This window comes from Coenobita brevimanus, chromosome 25 (assembly GCF_032717465.1).
Source record: "Coenobita brevimanus isolate Jiangsu-jjx chromosome 25, ASM3271746v2, whole genome shotgun sequence".
Lineage (NCBI taxonomy): Eukaryota > Metazoa > Arthropoda > Malacostraca > Decapoda > Coenobitidae > Coenobita > Coenobita brevimanus.
Genome location: NC_136978.1, coordinates 8,517,773 through 8,542,690, shown reverse-complemented (window position 1 = coordinate 8,542,690; position 24,918 = coordinate 8,517,773). Strand labels below are relative to the sequence as shown.

Genomic DNA, 24,918 nt, shown 5'->3' with positions numbered 1-24,918 from the left:
CCTTCTTTTTGTGTGGGGACCACACTACTGCTGCATATTCCAACCTGGTGCAGATCTTGGCCACTATCAATTTTTTCATTGTCATCTCATCTATATAATTAATTGCTACTTTTATGTTAGTCAAGAGATTATGTCTCTCTAGCTATCTTGTTAATGTGTTTTTCTGGTGACAAACTATCCTGGATGAGCACTCCCTAATTTTTCTCTTAGCTTGCTTTTGTGATTGATTCATTACTCATCAAATAGGACAGTGATGGCCTCTTGGTACTTTTATCCATTTCCAATGTTTTACATTTTTGTGCGTTGAATTTCATTCCCCACGTCCGGCTAAGAAACGGAACCTAAAGGTGAATGTAGGGAAGAGTAAAGTGATGGTCTTTGAAAGAGGTGAAGTTAGTGAATGTATAGCGAGTTTAGATGGTGAGGAATTGGAAAATGTGAGTACGTTTAAGTATTTGGGTAGTGTGATGAGTAAGGATGGAGGTTTGGAGGGTGAAGTGCTTGAAAGGGTACAGCAGGGAAGAAAGGTTGCTGGTTCCTTGAAAGCAGTGATAAGAAACAGGGAAGTGAGCATGGAAGTGAAAAAGTTACTGCATGACAGTATTGTGATACCAACTCTAACGTACGGAAGTGAAGCTTGGACATTGTTGGAAGGACACAAGTCAAGAGTGAGAGCAGTGGAAATGAGTTATTTAAGAGGAGCCTGTGGAGTCACGTGGAGAGACAGGCTGACGAATGAGGATATAAAGGAGCGTTGTGGTGTGGATGTGGATGTGATAGGAAGCGTTATGAGGAATACACTGAGGTGGTTTGGCCATGTGGAGAGGATGGAGGGTGAAAGACTGACGAAGAGAGTGTATGTGAGTGAGGTGGAGGGGGAAAGAGGGAGGGGGAGGCCGAGGATGAGATGGAGGGATGGGGTGGAGAGGTATATGAGAGAGGGGGGTGTGAGCTGGGAGCAGGGCAGTGAAATGGCGGGGGACAGGGCGACTTGGAGGCGATTTGTTTGTGGCCACCCCAAACGGGATTGAGGCATCTGGCAATAGATAGATAGATAGACGTCCGGCTCCAATGATGAATCTTATCCAGGTCCTCCTACAGTATTTTACAGTCTTCCTCAACTTCTACTCTCCTCAAGATCCTTGCATCATCAGCAAACAGACTTATATAATTGTTCATTCCATCAACCACATTGTTTACATAAATCAGGAACATTACTGGCACTAACACCAAGCCCTGTGGGACTCCACTTGTTACCTACCTCCATCCAGACATCCTGTCCATTATTACTGTCCTCATTTGTCTGTCTCTCAAGAAGTCGCTCATCCACTCCAGGACGTTCCTCTTCACTCCTCCTATGTGTTCCAGTTTCCACAGTAGATGCTTGTCGGGTACCTTGTCAAAAGCTTTCTCCAAATCTAAATACTGTACACACAGTCCACCCAACGGTCTCTCTCCTTCAGCTTGTCAGTCGCTCTTGAGTAAAAGGTCAACAAGTTGGAAACAGACAACCTTCCACTTCTGAATCCAAACTAACTCTCAACCAAAATGTTCATCTCCTCCAGATATGTTATCCATCTGTCTTTCAGGATTCTCTCGCGCATTTTTGTGACTATACTGGTCAGGGACACTGGTCTATAATTCAGGGGTTCTTCCTTGTTTCCTCCCCTATAAATTGGTATCACATTGTCTCTTTTTCCATTCCCGAGGGACTTTCCCTTCTTCCAGAGAGCACCCAATTAAACCGTGAATCTTATCTGCCAGTTGTTCTCTGCATTCCTTCTGTACCCAATTAGAGATTCCGTCAGGTCCTGGGGCTTTCCTTACATCGTGAGTTTCCAGTAATTTATACACTTCCTGCACTTCCACTTTTATATCTTTTATCACTACATTTCTGGTCATTCCCTCCCCCTCCACAAAATCTCCTTTAGTGAAAACCAATTGGAAATACCTGTTCATTATTTCAGCTTGCCTTGCCGCATCTTTATAGACTTCTCTTTCTACTTTCAGTTTAGTGATTCCTTCCTTTTGTTTCAGTGTGCCATTAATGAATCTATAAAACAATTTCGGTTCTTCTTTGCATTTGTCAATTATACTTTTATCAAAGTTCCTTTCTTCCTCTCTCTGTATTCTTGTTTATTCATTTCTAGTTCTTCTATATTCTTCCTTAGTTCTGCTATTCTCTCTCTTTCTCCACTTGTTCCATGCCATGTCCCTGTCTTTTTTTTTTTTTTTTTTTTTCATACACCTTCTGTTAAACCAATCCTTTTTCCTGTTTTCTTTCCCGCTTACTCCTGGCGCATACTTTTCCACCTCCGTATTGTAGAGGTCTAGAAAGATATCCCACTTCCTCTGCATCTCTCTTGTTTCTCTGAATTTTCTCCAGTCTGCATTTTCAAAAAAATTTCCTCAGTCCTGTAAGTTTGCTTTCCCAAAGTTGTATCTTCCCAGCCAATAAAGCTCATCTCTTGGCACCACATTCCCTTTTATCATCTGAAACTCAGTGACCATATGGTCACCTTTTCTTATAGGACACAGATATTTCAAAGATTCAGTTACATCAGGTTCTTTGGTTAGCAGTAAATCTAGTCTTGCTGGTGTGTCATCACCTCTGAATCTTGTCTCTTCTTTGACCCACTGGATCATTACATCACTCATTGCTGTATTTAACAGTATAATGCCCCATGAATCTTCACTGCCTCCTGAGTCCCACTCCTCCCAGTTCACCTCTTTACAATTGACCCATGGATTTTGGAGTTACCTTTTTATCCCACCCCACAGTGTGCAAAAAAATGAAGATTTTTTTTTTTTTTTTTTTTTTTTTTTTTTTTTTTTTTAAATGAACTTGAAGATAAACATCCTGGGCATCATCTGGTGAAAAGAAAAAAAATCTCTCTCTCTCTCTCTCTCTCTCTCTCTCTCCCTCCGTCTTTGCATAGCGCCATGCGTAAGTTTGCATAGGAGGTTGAGTAGTTAATGGTGATGCACGGCCAGCACAGCCTGAGCTGTGGCTCGCAGCGCAATGCTACCCAGCCTGAGCTGTGGCTTGCAATGTGACGCTACCCAGCCTGAGCTGTGGCTCGCAATCCACGGGTTAAAATCACCCATCAGAATTATGTTGTTGGCTTTCTCAATCACTTTCTGTAGATATCTGACCATGTCTGACAACATCTGCTAGTATTCATCGTCATTCCATGCCCTTGTCTTGGGGGGAACATATACTACCGGTACTGCTAAGTCTCTCTTGTCATTCTCTCCAGTTTCTAATTTTATATTTATCACTTCAGCCCTAACCTCTCCCAGTTCCACATTATCCTCATTTATGTTGTTCTTCACTGCTATCACCACTCCTCCTACCATTTTTTCTTTTCTGTCTCTTCTCCACAGTTTGTATTTACCATTTCCTTTATAGATATCAGTATCCTATCTTAACTTGGTCTCTACAAAGCATATAATGTGTGGTTCATGTACCATCAAGAAATCGTTGATTTCTAACCTTGCTGATATTAAACCATCAACAATAGCATATGCCACATTTCAACTTTTTTCATTGTTCTTCAGTCCCTCTTCTCTCCCTCTCTCTATCGGTACCACTTCCTCAGTTTCTGATCCATGACTCTCCAATAGAACACTGTCTTCTCTTCCTCTGTTCTCTGTTCGTTTTTTGCCTTTACTTCCTTTACTAGCTCCTTTATTTTAGTTCTTTCTTCCTCATTTGCATCTCTCCTTATCCAGACATTCTTGATCTGCTCTTTGTCTGGTATTTTCCATGTTCTCTTGCTGATTTAGTTTACCATCACCTGAGACTTAACCCCTAAAGTACGCAATTTGCTCAGCAGGTCTGTCCCTCCAGCCGCAAAACATGGTTGATTTTTCGACTTTCACCAAGGTAAAAATATTTCTTCCACATTTCAAGAGACTGAATTTACGCCTGAAAATGTATGTTTCAGTCAGATTGACCAAATAGTTATCACACAATCGACCGTCAAAGATGCAAAAAAGTTACCAATCCCCCATGGGCGAAAATAGAAAATGTACAGAAAATGCATTATTTATGGTAAATAATTATATATACATAACTAATGTCAATGTGAAGTGTTCCCTAGGCAAGAAATGTCAGTCTGGTATACGCTCATAACAACAAAACAAGCCAGGCGAAAAGTGGAGTTGGAGTGTGTGTGGCTGGAGGGGGGAGGAGGATGGAGGGAAAGGGGAGAAGGGTTGCTATGCACACATCGCTGTAGGAGGTATGTTGGGGTACAATTGGTTGGGAGGGGACAATGTGGAGATGAAGCAATGGGGCTGAGGGAGGTAAAGTGATGGTGGTGGGGGGGGGGTTCCTTCTCCCCCACCTTAGGGGGGGCCAATCACGCCATACCACCCCAGACACTCTAGCTCTCGTTGATCTGATCCCATGTACGTCTCCAAAGAGGCGGAGTTACCCTCCCCCAGTTTTTTGTGTGTCTTTATCAGTCATTTGGGATAGGCTGGGGTGTCAAATTACACAAAAGCACGATTGTGTGGCATACTGTAGGTCTTTAGGGGTTAAACTTTAAGTTGCCTTGCCCCTCCTTCCTCATACTTTCCAAGCCTAAACACTCTTTAATCTCTTCTTGAGCTTCGTTGTTACCCTCCATAACTACTGATACTATCTCTTTAGCTTTACTTAGTTCTTCTCTTTCCCTTTCTGATCTTACTGTCTCAAGTTTTTCTTTTACTCCTGAGATTATGACACATTTTTTCTTGTCTGCTACGTCCCTGACTCAAGATTCTCTACTTCTTAGTACCCTAAACACTTCTTTCTCCACCTTTTCCTTGCTTTGTTCTATAATTTCTTTCAAATTTATATTTCCTTGCTCTTGAATTTTCTTCCACGCCTTGTGTTGCTCCTTCTGTCTATCTATCTATTGCCAGACGCCTCAATCCCATTTGGGGTGGCCACAAACAAATCGGCTCCAAGTCGCCCTGTCCCCCGCCATTTCACTGCCCTGCTCCCAACTCACACCCCCCTCTCTCATATACTCCTTGATTTCCTTAATGTGTTCATCGTGCATCCTTGATTTTGTTTCATGCTTATCTAGTTTACTTTTCATCCTGTCCCTTTCTTCTTCCAATCTCTTGTTTTCCCTCTTGAGCTGTTTTATTTCATTTGAGGCAGATTTGTTACTCACTTTTAATTCTGTAACTTGCTTTTCTTGTTCAGCATTGTCTCTGCAGATGCTTTCCAATTTGCTGTGCATTATCTTAATCTCATTCTCCTGTTCTAAGGTCTGTTCCTGCAACTCTATCGTTATTGACTATACCTTTATTAACTGCTGGACATTCCTCTCCTTCATTTTATCCACTCCTGCTACTCTTGTTTGGTTCAGTTTAGTACTTCCTTTACCCTTATCTTCATTGGAGAAGCCCACATATTCACCACCACCAGATGTAAACAATGAATTATCCTTTTCCACCATGATGCAGCCTATGAAAAGTTTCTAATTCCGCTGGGTCTTGTACTCTCGTATGACCGAAACCTGCATTTTTTTTTCACTAATATCAGATGGGACCAACACACGTATTCATTCACATAATCACAATGGGCTGGTTTCCTTTTTGCTGCTGATTCGGCGATTATTTCCCCTTGATCCACAGAGAATTCCATCAGTGTTGGTGACCTGTGTGTGTGTGTGTGTGTGTGTGTGTGTGTGTGTATGCACATATGTGCATTTGTGTAATTTATGTATTGTTAGGTGGTTGGTTGGTTGGTCTGCATAATATGTAAATGTGTGTATAAACTCTGTAATGGCATCTTGCTTCATTTATTAATTTATTTATTTATTTATTTTTCTTGTTGAAAGAGTTAATGGAAGATAAATTCAATCTCTTGTGTTGAAAGAGTTAATGGAAGATAAATTCAATCTCTCTAGTTCAAAATACATATTCTTAGCTAAGTAAAATTGTTTAGAGGTAGCAAGCATGAAATAAGACATGATTGTATTGAAGAGATTAACAGTTCTCACCTTTGTTTTGGGATGTTATTCTGAGCGGAGGCAGAAGTGGCCCAGGGAGAGTGGTCAGGCCGGGAGGAGCTTGGAGGAGGGCCAGAGGGGGGAGGGGGTGGTGGTGGTGGAGGTGGGGGTGGAGGTGGAGGTGGAGTGGTGGTGGTGGCATGAGAGCGGAGTACTGGATTGACTGCTTGTGTTGCTGGCATTGCTTGACGGGATCTACGAATGTTGACATTCTGTTCAGAAGAAAAATTGTTACCAATTACATATTAACTCTCAGGCTGCAGTGATTCTTTTAGTTGCATAGCTTCACATGGCATTAGTTGAAATAGAACAGTAAATTTCTGGCATTAGCTTAAATAGAATACTAAAAGAGTGGCCATCAGTAGGGTGCAAAACCAAGGTGGAAGGGGGCAGTAATGGCTTGGGTGGTGCTGCTGTTTGGTGAAAGTTCATGTATTGGGGATCAGTAAGTTGTGAGTGAGTTCTCGATTGTCCACTTGTGTGGAAGGAGTCGATCTGAGTAACTGATGAGAAAAGTTCGCTTCCAACCCCGTGGAACCTGCGAGGTGGAAACCTTCTGGGTTGCTCACTCCCTTTACTTGCTGTGATCCACCTGGAACTGATCTTGCAGTTGTTCTCCCCACCTACTTTTGGTTTACCCCAAAGTAGGGTATATTCCCCCCCTCCGCTACTGTGGATTTACCACAGAGTAGGTCCCAGTATTTCAGCTTTACCTTGAAGTAGAATTCCCTTAGTAGGTTGCCTATTGAAGGATAGGTGAATATAGAGAGCCAGAGTAAATAGTTTTCTAGAGAGAGGGAATGTACAGATGACTTGGTGGATTAGTATAGGAGGGAGAGAAAAAGTACTCATTTGAGGGAGAGAGAGAAGGTATGGATGATAGAGATGATTAGTTTAAGGAAAAGAGAGAAAGGGTTTGCAAAGATATAGATGTATGTACAAAAGAGAGAAAAGTGGTGAAGGATAGACAAGAAGGCAGAGAAATTCGGAAGGATTGTTCTGGAGGATGAGAAGCCTCATTAAGAATTGTTAGGGAGAGATGTGTAAATTTGGAGAATCTGAAGTGTAAGAGGATTGAGGAAGAATTAGTAGAGAGAGAAGAGGGAAAGAATTGAAAGAGGGCAAAGTGCAGAAGGATTAGTTAAGAGTAAGAAACACATTAATTGGAAGTGGACTGGACAATGTTTGGTTGATATATTGGACTGAGTAAAGATCAATTAAGAGCAAGGGAAAGTGTCAGAAAGAACTGAAAATGTGTTAGCTGGGTGAGTGGTCAGACTGGGCAAAAATTATAGAGAGGACTAAGAATGTAGTCATCGGCAAAGACCACCGGAAAAATTGGTTGTGAATTGAATGAGAAAGAAGAGGCCAGGTACTGTACTGACAACACACACACACACACACACACACACACACACACTCACACACCGCTCGCTGGTGCAGTGGTAACGCTCTCGTTTGCCAACTGGTGGACGGGAGTTCGCGCCTCGCTCAGGTTGCGAAAAGTTTCACTGACGAAGTGGGTGGTTACTGTCCCCCTCGAGCAAGGGGACGGGTGTGTGCGTGTGTGAAGGTCACAGCCTTGCCCTTAGATCGGACTATATGAGCTCTCAAGTGATCCTGACCGACCCGGTGAATTACACACACACACACACACATGCACGCATGCACACACACACACACACACACACACACACACACACACACACACACACACACACACACACACACACACACCGCCTCCCAGGTCAGTGCCCCTATTGTTGGTCGAGTTAAACTCACTGAAGTTGAACTTTTGTTTAGGTTGACAGTTGAAGTGAGACAAACAGTTCCAAAGTAGGTAAACTTTGCCCAAAGCAAGGCGCCAAACACTCACCCTGAACCTTAGCAAAGTTGGTTTAGTTATGATTTCATTTGTTCCTGATTTAATGAAATACTGTTTAAGCTTTTTGAGTAGCATTAAGTGAATTATAATGCAGGTAAATTGCATAGTTCTGTGACCATATGATGCTGTATGATGGAGAACCTTTCATGATGGTCACCCTCCCTCCAATTAATACATCTTGAGTCTTGAAGAGAGTTTACTGTGCTGATTTTTAAAGTTTGGCAAAAATTTAAAATTGGTTGGATAGTTTCAAGGATTCTGTACATATTTTAAATTTTAAGTAGAACAGCCAACATACCAAGGTGGTGCAGGTACCATACACAATGAATGCAGGTGTTGAAGAGTGAAAACAGAGTGACTGTATTCTGTTCACCTTAACAAGGCTTGAAGTTTTGCCAGTTCTCTATCTCAAATGCTGAGCTATAGTAAGAGATTAATACTAGAATATGATGTTGGTTAGAAAGAAGTGTCATTGGAAAGATCAGCAGCATAGTATTGTTATATGCAGTGAGTGAACTATGTGCTGAAATAAGTTGTAAAATTATGAAAATCTACAAGTTATAGTGAATGAACCATGAGACCATAGGAAAATATAAATTTTAAGCTAAATATAGAGAATAAATGTAAATCAGTATAGATTGTGTAAGAAAGCCACAGGTAGTGCAGGTAATTGCATACAGTAGCCTATTTGGTTCTCCTGTGTGCAGAAATTAACGTGTAAATGCTAGTGTAAAAATTGTAAATATGGAAAACAAGTACATTATAAGTAAATATATTTAGAGTAAGAAAGGACACAGTTGTTGTTTTGGCAGAGTAACAGTCGGATATGGGGGTGTAGGTGCGATGGTTGTGGAGAAATGAGTGGAATATGTTTTGAATGTTATGAGAGTAAGTGATAGGATGTTTAGTGAAAATTTTGTTCGGTGGAATGACGTTTGCAATTATATCGGCCTATGCACCATAGGCAGGCTTGGATGAGGTAGAGAACGATAGATTTTGGGATAACTTAATACGTGTAGTAGGTGGTATGGGAGATGATGAGATGGTGGTTTTGGGAGGGGACTTAAATGGTCATGTAGGTGAAGCAGCTCAAGGATATGAAGGAGTACATGGGGGATGTGCATATGGTACAAGAAATGAGAAATGGGAAAGGATACTCGAGTTTGGGGAGGCAATGAACATGATTGTGTGCAACACACATTTCAGGAAAAGAGAGAGTAGGTTGATTACATATGAGTCTGGGGGAAACAGCAGTCAGCTAGGTTATTTTATGGTCAGGAGGGCTGATAGGAGGTTAGTGAGGGTTGTTAAAGTTATAGGGAGTGAGGAGTGTGTGCAGCAGCACAAATTATTGATATGTGACATGGTGCTTAAAGAACGAGTGATGAAAAAGAGGACTTATGTACCTAGGAGGAAAATATGGAAGCTGGAAAACCAAGTAGTAAGGGATGCTTTCTATAGTGAGGTGAGGAGAGTGGTGGCTGAACAGGGAGCCATTGACAGAGGTGTTAATGAACAGTACAGAGCCCTCAAGAACAACCTCTTGAGAGTTAGTGATGCAGTATGTGGTTGGACAAGAGGCCCACCAAGTCACAAAGTAACTTGGTGGTGGGATGAGGGTGTAGGAGCTGCAGTAAAGGAGAAAAGAAGGCTTTTCTGAGAATGGAAGAAGAGTGGTAACCAAGAGGAATACTTGGCTGCCAATTGTAGGGCTAGAAAAGAGGTATACAGGGAGAAGTCCGAGTCACAGAGACTTTTACTTGATAACCTAAATCGTGTTGAAAGGAAGTATATGATATTTAAGGTGGAAAATCAGGTGAAAAAGGATACTTGGGATATTACAGGTGAGCAGTGTGTGAAGAATGATGATGGGTGGGTAGTGGTGAACAGTGGGGATATTAAAGATGCATGGAGAGAGCGTTATAGCCAGTTGTTGAATGAGGAGTTTGACTGGGACAGAGAACGTTTGGAGCCAGCAGATCCAGTGTTTGGCCTTTGGTCTTTGATTGATGCTGCTACTGTGAGTGAGGCAGTAGGCAGGATGCAAGTGGGGAAGGTAGCAGGTGTGTGTAGGTTGACTGCTGAAATGTTGAAAGCCTCAGGAGATACAGGAGTGAGGTTAGTCACTGACGTGATAAATATCATTATATATGAGTGTGTTGTCCTAGGTGATTGGCTGAGGAGTGTAATTGTAAATGTGTACAAGGGGAAGGGTGATGCCCTGGAAAGATTAAATTGTAGAGATATAGCTTTTAGATCAGATAATGAAGGTATTGGGGAGAGTTATAGAAGGTATTATTAGAGAAAGAGTGAATATTGATGAGTTGCAGTTTGGGTTTATGCCAGGCAAAGGGACCACTGATGCCATATTCATTGTTCGACAGCTTCAGGAAAAATATATTGGAAAGAAAACGGAACTGTACTTTGTTTTTGTTGATTTGGAGAAAGCCTTTGACAGAGTCCCTAGACAGGTGGTGAAGTGGGTAATGAGAAAGCTTGGGATGGAGGAGTGGTTGGTTAGGGTGGTTATCTCCATGTATGTGGGTGCTCGCACCCAGGTAAGGGTGAATGGAGATTTAAGTGATGAATTTTCCATGAATATTGGCTTGCATCAGGGGTCAGTTTTGAGTCCCTTGTTGCTTATCTTGTTACTTGAAGCCCTGTCACGTGACTTCAGAAATGAACTCCCTTGGGAGATGTTGTATGCTGATGATTTGGTTTTGATTGCAGAAAACGAAAAGGAGGTGGAAGAAAGATTTAGGAATTGGAGAGATGGTATGGGGCACAAGGGCTTAAGGGTAAATGCAGATAAAACAAAAGTGATGATATCTAAGGTTGGTGGCAGTACTGTCAGAGAAGAGAGGGAGTGGCCATGTGCAATTTGGCACAAGGGTGTGGGAAGTAATTCCATCTTATGCAGTGTTTGTGATAAGTGGGTGCATAAGCGATGTGGTGGTATTAGATGTAAACTACGAGATAATGCTGATTTCATGTGTGTCCAGGAGATTAGGTGTGCTAAGCCGACTCTGTACCTTCTTTAGCCCAGCACAATTGTTGACTTTATACACGGGTTTTATTCCCCCTGGTTATGGTACAACTCTCATGTGGGGAGGCTCCCCACATATAGCTCTTCTTAATCAGGTGGAGTCAAAGGCTTTTCGTCTCATCAACTCTCCTCCTCTTACTGGCTTCCTTCAGCCTCTGTCTCTTTGCCGCACTGTTGCATCTTTATCTCTTTTCTCTTGCTACATCAGTGGTCGCTGCGTCTCAGAACTGTCAGCATGCATCCCTCCACCTCTTCGACAAGTGCGTAGCACCCGTCTATCAACAAACTCTCATCCCTTTTCTGTCCAACTATCTGATGCAAGAGTTAACCGTTACTCCCAGTCCTTCATTTATGCAACAAGTCAACTCTGGAACTGTCTCCCACTTGTCTGTATTTCCTGCTTCCTATGATCTCCAGTCTTTCAAACGCAGTGTATCCATGCATCTCGAAATGAACGGATCTTGAATTTGGCTCTCTCTTGTATTGTTTTTGTTTTTTCTTGGAGGGAACGGTTTGTTGGCTCCTGGCCTTTGGTTCCTTCCTTCTTGCATTAAAAAAAAAAAAAAAAAAAAAAAAAAAAATGCAATGCATCCCTTCATGCAAGGCCTGGGGGGGCTGGGTTTTACAATGGAAGAGTTGAGAGGTAGGATGGAGCTGGAGTGTATTGGTGTTGTGATGAGGAGAGGTAGATTGAGGTAGTTTGGGCATGTAGAGAGGATGGGGGATGATAATTGAGTGAGGAAGGTGAGAAGCCTTCATGCTGGGGGTTAGCTTGTGAGGGGTAGGCTGAAAAATACATGGGACAAGGTCATTAACCCATTAACTGCTCTATACAGCCTGGGCTGTTCTGAGTGCAACTGCTCAGTACAGCCCTGGCTGCGTAGGTGAATTTGGAATATAGTGCCATGGTGACCAAGGCTGACCCATGCAAGCATGTTTGAGCCTTCAAAACCGAAACCAAAAAAGAAAAAGAAAACAAAAACCATACATTCCAATTGGGAATCAGACACTTTGATGTTCATCCATGGCTTTACCAAGGTAAATATTAAGCTAATATTTCGTTACTATATACTTTGGCTTGTGTTCTTTCGATTCCTAAGACAAAATTTGGCCTTTGGGAAATTTCATTTTTACCCCTATGTCTGCACACCACGGACACCTCCAAAAAACCGCCATGCGCAATTAACGGGTTAAGTGTGATCTTAGGGTTAAGAGACTGAACAGGGAGGCTGCCATAGATCGAGCAGCATGGAGAGCTGCCAATAGGTGACCGAGGCTGATGCATGCAAGCACGTAGGAGCCTTCAAAAACGAAGGGTGCCATAATGGTGTAGTGTTTCATATATGGTATTTTCATATGTAGAGACTAGCATCAGTATGATTAAATGAAAATAGGGAAAAGTAAATGCAAATCCGCTTAAATTTTGTCCAAGAAAGAAGTCACTAGTGTAAATATGATGCTAACATATGTGAAACTATTGTAAATAAATGTAAATGTAGAAAAGTGGTAGGTGGTGGTGACCATCATCCACTCATGTTGTAGTGCTGCCTACTGTACTTCTTCCTTCTCCCTTATCATTCGTTTTTTGTATCTGCTCTCCTCTCCTACCATTTCTCCCACCTTTCTTGCCCCTTTAAGCATATATACTCTTTTTTGAGGTGGCTTTACATTAAGTGTCAAGCCTAATAGTTCCTGTAAGTCAGAAAGACATTTACATCACTGAGTGGTAACCATATAATGAACCCATGCATGCTCCCTACTTGTCAGCAAGTGGGTTGGCTGAGGGCTAGTGTCCTTCCCCGTAAAACAAACAACTCAGAGACAAACGGCAACCCTTTACGGTGTTATGGCTTGTGGATATAGGTAGAATACAGGGAGGTCCCGAAGATACGAACAGTTAGGTTCCATTTGGCATAGTCGTATAATGAATTCCTGTATAACGAAACACATAATTAAAGGTAAAATATTGGTTGGGTTCAGGGACCTAATCAGAGGCAAGTTTTCAAGCTAAAATATATGATACCAAATGCAACAAACATATCTATATTACTGAACTGTAGAGAAAGCAACCTGAAAGAGCAGGTAGTATGCAAATAACATGACTGCACATCATTTAAACAGATAAAACATGCATAACACTCATCTGTAGGTGGTAATGTTGTGTTGGAGGTGGGAAGCTGGTGGTCTCCAGCTGAACAACGTTGCCAGATTCCCAAACCCATATTATTGTACCCAGCACGTTAAAATTATCGCTTTTTGATCAAAATTATCGCACTCATAAACAAAGGCATTTCTTCGCATAAATCGGTAATTACTGTGGAATTAATATATTTATATATGGATTGATTAACTGAGGCGCTTCCTACAGAAGTGAGGTAAGTGACCCGGAGGTCGAAACTGAGTTATTACTTGCATCAGTCAAAACTGAGTTATCACTTGCACCAGTCTGGAATTGGTGTATAGAGTCTCTTAGTGTAAAAATTTGCCTCAAAATGGAACCAGAAAGGTCTTTAAGGGCTATATTCCTGAAAAAAAAAAAAAAAAAATTAATAAGATGTAACATTACTACCAAAGCAAGTGACCGAGAAAACAGTGGTTGACAGCAGAGTGTATCCCAGAGTCTTGAGCGACTTGATGCAGTAGTGAGACAAGGATTGACCCAGACTCTGAGATACCCAAAAGTTCAACCGCTGTTTTCTCGTTTTTTTGTTGCTGTCACTTGCTTCACTTCTGCAGGGAGTTCCTCAATTAACATTACTGAATTTGTTTAACTGTTAAGTACCTACCAGATTATTATACTGGTTATCGTAAGAGTTACTAAATCCTACTGTTGTACTAGTCTTACAGTGGACTTGTTGATTTTACAATCCCTGATTTATTTTATGAAATTATGAAAGTTAGCACCATCGCATGCATACTATCGCATATCGCAAAGTGTGCCAAAATATCACATTTTGCAAAAATTATCACTCGTTTGGCGATGCTGCAGCTGAGCAGTCCTGTTAATGCTCTCCGAGGTTGAGAGGAAATGGCGGTGACTGCGTTTGTTGGGAGGACTGAGTTAGAATCCTCCCACTTCACCCCAGACTGAATGTCGTATCATTAAATTTTCGAGATCATATAACGAAAAGAGTCCCAAATTTATCCAGGTTGCATCATCGGTTTCTCATATATCGAGTGGTCGTATAACGGGACCTACCTGTACTAGGGTTGTTGCAACCATGAGAGGGTTAATGGTTTTAGTATTTAAGCTCCCATGCTTTATCTACAAATGAATGGTAGAGTTGACATGACCATGAGGGGGAACCTTGAAATATTAAGACATGGAGATTCAAGAGAGCTGTGGAGTAACAAGGTCTGTTGATAAGTACACTGTCAGTTTCCAAGCATTCTTTTAAATCTGCACATGTTCTTTCCATCATTTTGGCATTTCAGCATCTTGCCATCCCCATTTCAGTATTTTTAGATCTCAGGACATCTTCCATCTTTACTGCCCTTGTTTCACTGCCTTAAAGCATCCCATTTCTCGTGCATAAAGCACATACAGCACTGTAGTTACTACACTGTCAAGAGGGGCATTGGCTTTCAACTTACTTGAGCCACTTTTAGCTCTAATAAACGAGCAGAGTTATGCACCATGTCTCGCATTAATCATATCCTTCAAGTAGCAAAATCCAGCATATGTACCCTAGAGCAGTACAGTATACTCCAACCATAGCGTTTCCATATGATATCCCTTGTTAATTGCACACAGATTACTGGTTAGCTGTATGGTTACATTGCAGTATGCCAGGGCTATTCAATAGCTGGTGGCTTGTGGGCCAAATCTGTCCCTTGAGTCGTTTTTCATTGGCCCTTTGACAGACTTGGAAGAAAGCAAATAAACAAACATGAACCAGAAAATTTTGCATTTTTCTTTTTATTTATGCGCCTAGCAGAAAATGTAATCTATAAATAAATTTTTTGTTTTGTTCCATGTTTGAGTGTTTAGAGAGAGGAAAAAATGGAGCTAAAATAAGTGTATGTACCTTCAATCAGTATGATTTTCCTAATCTGGCCCTACTCTTAAAGTACTTGAATAGCCCTGCACTATGCCTCTCACAGTGCCCTATCTCATATGTACTCACCCTTCGGTACCACATAAGATGGGTTTTCTGCTAACTCCTTTTCTACTTTTGGCACAAGACCGCTGACTGCTGTTCACCTAGGTACACTTGTCTGTCACTTTCCATAATCTTTGACTTCCCTACATTAATGCTCAGACCCCCAGAATGGATGCTCTTCTACACTAACTAAATTTCTCCACAGCATCTTTATTGCTATCCACAGTAAGAATTCAAATAACTGTCATGCAAAAATTTCCATGACAAGCCAGACCTAAGTCCCACAATAGTACAACAGTATTTAATACACAGTATTAAACAGGAGTTCAAGAGAAACCTCTGTTGTACTTCCACATTCATTGTACTCTACATTCATTACTTTCCACTCCATATATTTTTAAATATTGTACTTTGCCTAGCATATCAGCCATTCTTCCAATCTTAGCTTTTTCTCACTGCCTACTGTAGTTATGACCTGGGTATCCTGTTCAGTGCATTCTCCAAATCCTTAGTTCAGTAACTAGTCAAGTGTCTTGAAAGGCTTCCTGCATGCTTGCCTGTGTCAGCTTTGTTCACCTAATGGTGGCTTTCTGTGCTACAGTACCTGGTACCAACTTCTATCAGTACCATAACCCTGATATTATTTTGTAGGATTTTGTTTTAAGTCTTTATTGGGAGTAGGCTGTAGCACCAGCTGATCAGGGTGGTACACCCAAGGGGAATGGGAATGCTGGTGACAGAGAGAGCTGGTGTTCTCATTTCAATAGCTTCCGGACTATCCCACTTTGCTGACCTTTTCAGTGTGACACTTACATGGAGAGTAGACCAGCATACTCTCCCAGACACTTTCCTCTAACAATCTCATGCACTACTATACATACTCTTTACATATCACACAACATATCCTGCTATGTACAGGGGTTGATGTCAGCAGTGGTATGTGGCCAGAAAACTTTGCTCCTTCTATCTTGTGGTGGACCTGTTGCGGGGAGACATGATGAGGGCTTTGCTAGCTTAGATTTTGATTCCGGGATGGGATGGGGTTCAACCTGTTTTAGAGGGTACAGGGCATTGTGATTCTCAGGCTGTCATTCTCGCCCAATAGGGAGGGGCCCAAACTTGGGAGTAGTGCCTCAGGAGGCTGCCCTATTAGTGGGTGTATAATGGCAGGGTAGTTACAGTGCCAAGGCACTTGGAAGGTGACCCTGTACCTGTCCTATCAGGGTGCCCCAAGGCCACTGCCATAGCCAGTGGTCACGGCTGGTGGACTATGGGTCCCAGATCCAATGCCTAGGCCTGGGACTGCGGGTGGGTTGGGCCTGTGCTATGTTTCTCCTCATTATGTATTCTTAGCAAATTATGACTAGAAAGATCTTTTAGGCAAGCCTGAGAAAACTAAATCGCCCAAGAGGATTAGAGTGGCATTGTGGAATGTGGGAAGTTTGAGGGGTAGAGCGGGGAAAGTAGTTGAGGCATTTAGTTGGAGCTGGATGGATGTGGGATGTGTGCAGGAAGTCAGGTATAGAGGAGGATCAGCCAGAATGATTGCCAGGAGGGATGCACGTTTCCAGTTGTTTTGGCAAGGTAGGGCTGATGGATGTGGTGGTGTGGGTGTGTTGGTTGTGGAGAAATGGGTGGAATATGTCATGAATGTAATGAGAGTCAGTGAAAGAATAATAGTGAAAATTTTGTTCAGTAGTATTATGTTTGCATTTATATCGGTGTATGCACCATAGGCAGGCATGGATGAGATAGAGAAGGATAGATTCTGGGATGACCTAATACATACATTTAGTAAGTGATATGGGGGATGATGAGATTGTAATTTTGGGAGGGGACTTAAATGGTCATGTGGGTGAAGCAGCTCAAGGATATGAAGGAGTACATGGGGATGTGCATATGGTACAAGAAATGAGGAAGGGGAGAGGATACTCGAGTTTGGGGAGGCAGTGAGCATGATTGTGTACGACACACATTTCAGGAAAGGGAAGAGTAGGTTGATTACATATGCGTCTGGGAGAAATAGTAGCCAGATAGATTATTTCATGGTCAGGAGGGCTGATAGGGGATTATTGAGGGATGCTAAAGTTATAGGGAGCGAGGAGTGTGTGCTGCAATGCCAGTTACTGATACGTGACATGGTGCCTAAGAAGTGGATGATGAAAAGAGGACCTATGTACCTAGGAGGAAAATATAGAAGTTGAAAAACCAAGCAGTAAGGGATGTCTTCTATAGTGAGAGGAATAGATTGGTGGTTGAGCAAGGAGACGTTGATAAAAGTTTTAACGAACAGTACAGAGCCTTAGAGAAGAACCTCTTGAGAGTTACTGATTCTGTGTGTGGATGGACAAGGGGCCCACCAAGACAAAGTAACTTGATGGTGGGATGAGGTTGTAGAAGCAGCAGTTAAGGAGAAAGGAAGTCTTTTCCAGGAGTGGAGAAAAGGTGGTAGCAGAGTGGAATACTGGGTTGCCAAGCATAGGGCTAGAAGAGAGGTTAACAGGGCAAAGTCTGAATCACAGAGACTTTTACTTGATAACCTAAATAGTGGGGAAAGGAAGAATGTGATATTTAAGGTGGCAAATCAGATGAAGAGAGAGAATAGGGATATCATAGGTGAGCAGTGTGTGAAGAATGAAGGAAAGGTAGTAGTGAACAGTGGGGATATTTAAGACACCTGGAGAGAGCACTACAATTGGTTGTTGAATGAGGAGTTTTACTGGGACAGGGAAGGTTTGGAGCCAGCAGATCCAGTGTTTGGCCCTTGGCCTTTGATTGACTGCTACTACTGTAAGCTGGGCATTAGGCAGGATGCAGGCATGGAAGGCAGTGGGTGTGTCTGGGTTGACTTCTGAAATGTTGAAAGCCTCAGGAGATATAGGGGTGGGGTTAGTTACTGATTTGATAAATATAATTATATATGAGTTTGGTGTCCCAGATGATTGGCTGAAGAGTGTAGTTGTAAATGTTCACAAGGGGAAGGGTGATGCCCTGGAAGAAGGAAATTATAGAGGCATGAAGCTTTTGGACCAGATATTGACAGTAATGGAGAGAGTTATAGGTATGATTAAAGAAAGAGTGAATATTGATGAGATGCAGTTTGGGTTTATGCCAGGCAAAGGGACCACTGATGTCATATTCATTGTTTGACAGCTTCAGGAAAAATATATCGGAAAGAAAAGGGAACTGTTTTGAGAAGGCCTCTGACAGAGCTTCTAGGGAAGTGGTGTAGTGGGCAATGAGAAAGCTTGGGATGGAGGAGTGGCTGGTTAGGGTGGTTATCTCCATGTATGTGGGTGCTCACACCCAGGTAAGGGTGAATGAGTTTTGAGTGAGGAGTTTTCCATGAATGTTGGTGTGCGTCATGGGTCAGTCTTGAGCCCCATGACATTTATTATGGTACTTGAAGCTCTCTCACATGACTTCAGAAATGGACTCTTGTGGGAGATGTTGTATGATGATGATTTGGTGTTGATTGCAGAGAATGAAGATTTAAGAAATGGAGAGAGGGTATGGGGCACAAGAGCTTAAGAGTAAATTCAGATAAAACACAAGCAATGGTATGTAGGGCTTGGGGCAGGACTGTCAATGAAGAGGGGGAGTGGCCATGTGCGATTTGCCATGAGGGCATGGGAAGTAATTCCATCTTGTGCAGTGTTTGTCATAAGTGGGTGCATAAAAGATGTAATGGTGTTAGAGGTAAACTGCAAGATAACACCGATTTCATGTGTGCAGTGTGTTGGGGAGAGCCTGTGGAGATTGCCAGGTGTGAAAAGATTGAACTTGCTGGTAAGTCTCTTGTGTGTTTGGAAGTGTTGTTATTTGGGAGGTATGTTCTGTGCTGGAGGTGGGACTGGAGCTAGTTCTGTGGCTAGAGTGAGGAGTGGTTGGAAGAAGATCAGGGAGCTTTTGCCTCTCCTGACATTGAGAGGGCTGTCCCTCCATGCTAAGGGATTTTTGTACGTGACATGTTAGGAGTGTAATGCTGTATGGTAGTGCGACCTGGGCAGTAAAGAAAGAGGATATTCGCAGGCTCAGACGTACGGAAATGGCAATGATTAGGCAGATGTGCAGTGCGTCCCTGAGTACGAGACCTGGGGAAGCTAAATTTACGATGGATGAGTTGAGTGGTAGGATGGGACTGGAGTGTACTGGTGTTGTGATGAGGAGGAGTAGATTGAGATGATTTGGGCATGTGAAGAGGATGGAGGATGATAATTGGATGCAGAGTGTGAGAAGTGTTAATGTGGGGGATAGGGTAGCAAGAGGTAGACCGAAAAAGACCTAGGACGAGGTCATTGAGTGTAACCTCATGGATAAGGGATTAAATAGGGAAGCTGCCAGAGATTGAGCAGCATGGAGAGTCACCAGTGGGTGACCAAGGCCAACACATGCAAGCATTTTGGAGCCTTCAAAAATTAAATGAATTGGTTTACATCTTGGTGTTGTACCCTGCACATGCACACTTGGATCTCTTCACCCATTTTCATTTTCCATTCTCTCTGTTACCGGCATTGTGTGAAATTAGGTATTGTATAGAATGCCTAGGTATTCTATAGAATGTCTAGCAATTTTTTGGCAACATGTGAAATGAACTTATTTCTTACCTTGTATACTTTAACAAGGGATTTTAATAGAATACCTAGGTATTCTATAGAATGTCTAGCATTTTTTTGGCAATGTGAGGTATAATGGACAACATGGGGTTAGGCTGGGATAATCTCTGTTAAATTTAAATTAGTTTAGGCTAGGTTAAGTTAGGTTAATTTAGAAGAACGCTAAATTATGTTAAGCATTTTTCTAACCTAACCCAACCTTTCTAACCTAGCCTAATATAACCTATACTTAACCTAGATTATCCCAGCCTGACCTAAATTAATTCAGTGTAAATGAAATGACTGATTTCACAGTTTTCCTGTTTGCTGCAGTTTGGTTGTTTCACATGTTGCCTATAACACACTCAGTAATGTACTGAATACCTAGGAAATTTGTACAGATGATTTTATTTTATACCTTGAAGTTTTAGGCATTCTGTACGATGATGGGTTTCCCACTTTGCCGGTAACATCTCCACTTATCTTATAATTCAGTGTCCTTTTATGTCTATCATCAAGAAAGCCTTTAAGTCCGTAAATGGACCCAGGTTCGAATCCTGGCTGGGGCAGGGAACAGTTTAAGGATTTGAATTTCATTAAATCAGGCTTTACTGATCCACCAGAAGACCCGCCGACATGTCGTAAAAATACCTCCGCTAATACCAATACACCAGTCCTGTATGAGACAGCCCTAGCATGTATTCAATATGGACGGTGGGTGTTAGCGCCGAAGTGGTGACATGTAGAGGTGTATGGTATGTAGGAGGACTGCTGGGCCTTGATAGCAGGCTGTGAAGCCTATGCCCAGAGTCGGACACATAAAAAATATATATATATATATATATATATAGCATAAATCCAAATTCCATCTTATCATTTGCTGTTCTTTCCTACTAACAACTTTCATTATCAGGTCTAGTTCTTTATTCTTCTATGGCTGATGCAATCAGCTGCATTTTTTTTTTTTTTTTTTTTTTTTTTTTTTTTTTTTTTACACAGTACTATATATGCATTCATGATCACACTTCTGCCAGTCTGACATTGATTAATAAAACAGAAACTGTAACACTGGCACAGAAATAAAGCCCAAGCTTTAGGAATAAAGGAGAGAAGAATGCAATAACAGTAACAGGGGAGAAGAGAAACAAGGACACAATGTCCTACCCTTGGTAGTGTCGTAGCACGAGGGATGATGGGGAAGGAATCTAAGTTTAGAGCCAGGGTGTTGTAGGTGAACTCTTCCTCATCACTGCTGTCATCAAGCTCACTCTCAGACAGCTGAAGCTCCACACCTCCTCCTCCTCTTTGTGCATTCTGGGATTTTGTCTTTACCTGTAGAAGGAAGAGGAGAATTTTGTCGCCACCACCGCCATCATCATTATCATTGTTGTCATTGTATTTCTGTTGCTAATATCATTGTCATTTTTGTCATCATCCTATTTCTGCTGTTGTACATGGGGTGGGTAGTATTAGTAGATTGACCCTGGTATGTTTGGCTGGGCAGACTGATCAACCACAGGCAATCAGTTACCCTTGCAGGGCCATCCCTTGCAGCAGACCAATGTACCCTTGCTGTGGACAACACCTTGTCAAAGCAAGGCGCAAGGAAGAATATAAAGGTTAGGTTCCTCAGTGGATGCCGTGTTTGTGTCCCTCCATCCAATTACCAGGGGGCACCATAGTAGACTCCACGTTGCACTGTTATTTCGCTATATAGTTACCACCCAGTGCTGTAAATACTTTCCATTGTTACTGGAAACCATTTGGTTTGTCATTCAGTGTAGAGTCACCTTAGAAGAAGTAGGGAGATAGGGTTGGTTAGCATACAGAGACAGGCAAAATGAACAGCTCAGACAAGGAGAACTGCAGTATGAGCCCTGCAGATATACTGTACCATAACAAAGATATTAAGTTTGGCTGGAGGGGTTCTGAAGAAGTGAAGTTAAACTTGAGTACAGTATTCATGTAGTAAACTTCAGGTAATGTATTACACCATCCCAGCAGATAAATATGCAGTCCATTACTGGATGTTGAATTGCCATAGCAGTGCAGTACATTTTACATATCAATTATTGTGTCATTCGAGAGGTTCCTGATTTTAAAGAGAATTTTCAGGGTCTGAATGATGAACAGTTCAACTGCCTTCACCTCTAAGTACTACAGGATTTGGCATGTTGAAGCCCTTTCAGGCACTAGTGTATTTGTTTATGTCTCACATTTTCTTCATTGGAACAAGCCCAATACAGTAATCAAATAACAGTAGGTGTAAGATGTAAGCAAGTCCACTTGTGACATATAAGATCCCAACACTTCACCTGTAGTACTTGGAAGTGGAGGCGATTGTACAACACAATACTGTTTGTAAGAATGAGTCCAGTGAAGCATAAATAAGTTATGCAGGCATGGTTTTAATACTCAAACACTCCAGTCATATTTGTGGAAAGATGTGAGAGTTGTTTACCATATGTGTTATGTCTGGTGACCCACTGAGTGGCACCAAAGGCAGGAGCTGACTGTTCCTTCCCCCTCCGTCTGCGTCAGTCTGTAGCACTCGCATCCGCCATGCTCTTTCATAAAACCCATTCATTACCCCATATACCTGATGGTGAGATGAGAGAGAGAGAGGGATTTGCAGTAAGATAACATTGTCAGTACAGTTTATAACTGGTAACAGGTAAAAAAAAAAAAAAAGGTCAGTCCAATATCCTCAGGGCATACTGAGGCTGAAGGCTAGATAATTGTACTCCAGAGCATTTGAAGGGTAGGAGACCAGCAAACTTCCCTAGCAGGATTTTTAATGTCAGAAAAATCTTCAGTTATGGTTTGATAGATAAAACCACTCTGTGTAAGGCATTCCTCACACCTCGATCTTGAATGATCTACAACTAAATCACCAGGTTTCTAATTTAAAAATTCGGTCATGTGTTGTCTTGGAAAATCAATAGGATGGAAGTAGTGGAAGCAGTGAAGAAAGTCAAAATGGGGAAAGCCCCAGGAATTGATGGAGTGTGTGGTGAAATGCTGAAGCATGGGGGAGAGATAGTAGTAGAATGGATATGGAAGATTTGTAGATTGGCCTGGGAGGAAGATGAGTCCCGGAGGATTGAAAGTCAGGTATAATTGTTTCCCTGTACAAAGGAAAAGGTGAAAAAGAAGCGTGTGGTCATGATAGAGACATTTGTCTTCTTCGTGTAATAGGAAAAGTGTATGGTAGGATATTTATTGACAGAGTTAAGGAAATAACAGAGGAATTAGTTGGTGAAGAACAGGGAGATTGTAGGAAGGGAAGAGGTTTCATAGATCAGATATTCATTCATAGGTCTTTAGTGGAAAAGTTTCTAGAGAAGGGAAAGAAGGTGTATGCAGCCTTCATGGATTTGGAGAAAGCATATGACAGAGTGGATAGACAAGGAATGTGGAAAATATTAAGAATGTATGGCAGTAGTTTCCAACCTGTGGGGCGCGCCCCCCTAGGGGGGCACAAAGGGCTGCCTGGGGGGGCACGAAGGCTTGATAAAGAGGGAAATTATATTTGAAAACTATGAATTTTGATTGAATTCAGTAATTTCTAAATAAGGAGAAAATATTTCAGATATGAATAAGAAATCTAGTTATCTGAATATATAAACAATTTCAAAGATTAAGAATCTATGATATATATTGACATGTGCCAGCTATGCCAGTAAAATACGGTATTTGAGGAAGGGGGACGCAGAGAACATGTCATTCAGTGAGAGGGGGGGTGAGAATTAGAAATGGTTGGGAACCACTGATGTATGGAGTAAATGAGAAGTTGTTGAATGCTGTGAAGAGTATGTATGATGGGTTAAGGCTGCAGTGTATGTGGATAGTGAATTGAGCGAATTTTTCTTTTTGAATGTCGTGTCTCCATGGTTGTTCAGTCTGAATATAGATGGGGTTATAAAAGAGATACAAAGTAGGGCAGTGGATGTTGAGACAACTTTGATGAGAGAGGGCAATGTTTAGAAACTCCCTGGACTAGTGTTTGCAGATGATACTGTACATTGTTAAGTGAAGAAGAAGGGGAACTGCAAGGCTTGGTGAATGAGTTTGGAAGAGTGTGTAAGAAACCGAATGTAAAAGTGAATGTAGGGAAGAATAAAGTAATGGTCTTCGAGAGAAATGAAGTCACTGGATGTACAATGAGGTTGGATGATGAGGAAATGGAAAATGTGAGTGCATTTAAGTACATAGGTAGTGTGATGAGTAAGGATAGAAGTTACGGAGGGTGAAGTGCTGGAAAGGGTATGAAGAAGAAAGGCTGCTGGTTCTTTGACAGCATTGATAAGAAACAGGGAAATGAGCATGGGAGTAAAAAAGTCGCTGCATGTCGGTATTGTGATACCAACTCTAACATATGGAAGTGAAGCTTGTACCTTGTTGAAGGGACACAAAGTCAAGAGTGAGAACAGTGGAAATAAGTTATTTGAGAGGAGCATGTGGAGTTACATGGAGAGAGAGAATGACAAACGAGGAAGTGAAGGAGTGTTGTGGTGTGGATGTGGAAATGATAGAAAGTGTTAGAAATACATTGAGGTAGTTTGATCATGTGGAGAGCGAGAGGCTAATGAGGAGAGTGTATGTGAGTGAGGTGGAGAAGGGGAGAGGGAGGGGGAGGCCAAGGATGAGGTGGAGGAATTGAGTGAAGTACATGAGAGAGGGGGGTGAGCTGGGAGCACGGCAGTGAAATGGAAGGGAACCGGGTGACATTGAGGTGATTTGTTTATGGTCACCCCTTTTGGCATTAAGGCATCTGGCAATAGATAGATAGAACTTCGGCCATGTTCCATATTCATAAAGTTTGAGCTTAAATATATAATCACAACACAGTAATTTGTACACACGAGTAAATCATTATAATTTCCAAGGCCTTGCTTCCTTCTGGGAACCCTCTGATGAGATGACCATGACAGAACTGTCCCCATACAACTTTGTTCTGATGTGCTTCTGCCATTTTTTCATTCATTCCATAGCATTTCTTACAAAAATCTGGCCATATCTGTGCCATGCAAAATTAGTGGAGTTACTTTATACCAACATTGTCCTATGATGTGACCCATTGCTGTGGAATTGTACATCCTTTGCAAAACTTTACAGCTTGTTTAAAGATTTTGCTTTTAGTTTCCCACATACTCTGTGTTGCCTGTCCAAACATTGAGAGGGTTCTCCCTCCATGCCAAAGGATCTTTGTATGCAGCTTGTGTTAGGAGTGCAATGCAGTATGATAATGAGACCTGGGCAGTAAAGGAAGAGG

At 41.9% G+C, this 24,918-nt stretch overlaps 1 protein-coding gene across 1 annotated transcript in view; it reads right to left on the bottom strand.

Annotated features, from left to right (window-relative positions):
* Positions 1-24,918, bottom strand: part of LOC145393706 (uncharacterized) — a 35,136-nt gene that overhangs the window by 1,108 nt on the left and 9,110 nt on the right. The window contains exons 7-9 of the mRNA XM_080267753.1: positions 22,105-22,242; positions 20,808-20,975; positions 6,006-6,130 (exon numbers count right to left, since the gene is read on the bottom strand). Coding sequence (XP_080123879.1) covers positions 6,006-6,130; positions 20,808-20,975; positions 22,105-22,242 — 431 coding nt within the window. The remainder of the gene's footprint in view (positions 1-6,005; positions 6,131-20,807; positions 20,976-22,104; positions 22,243-24,918) is intronic.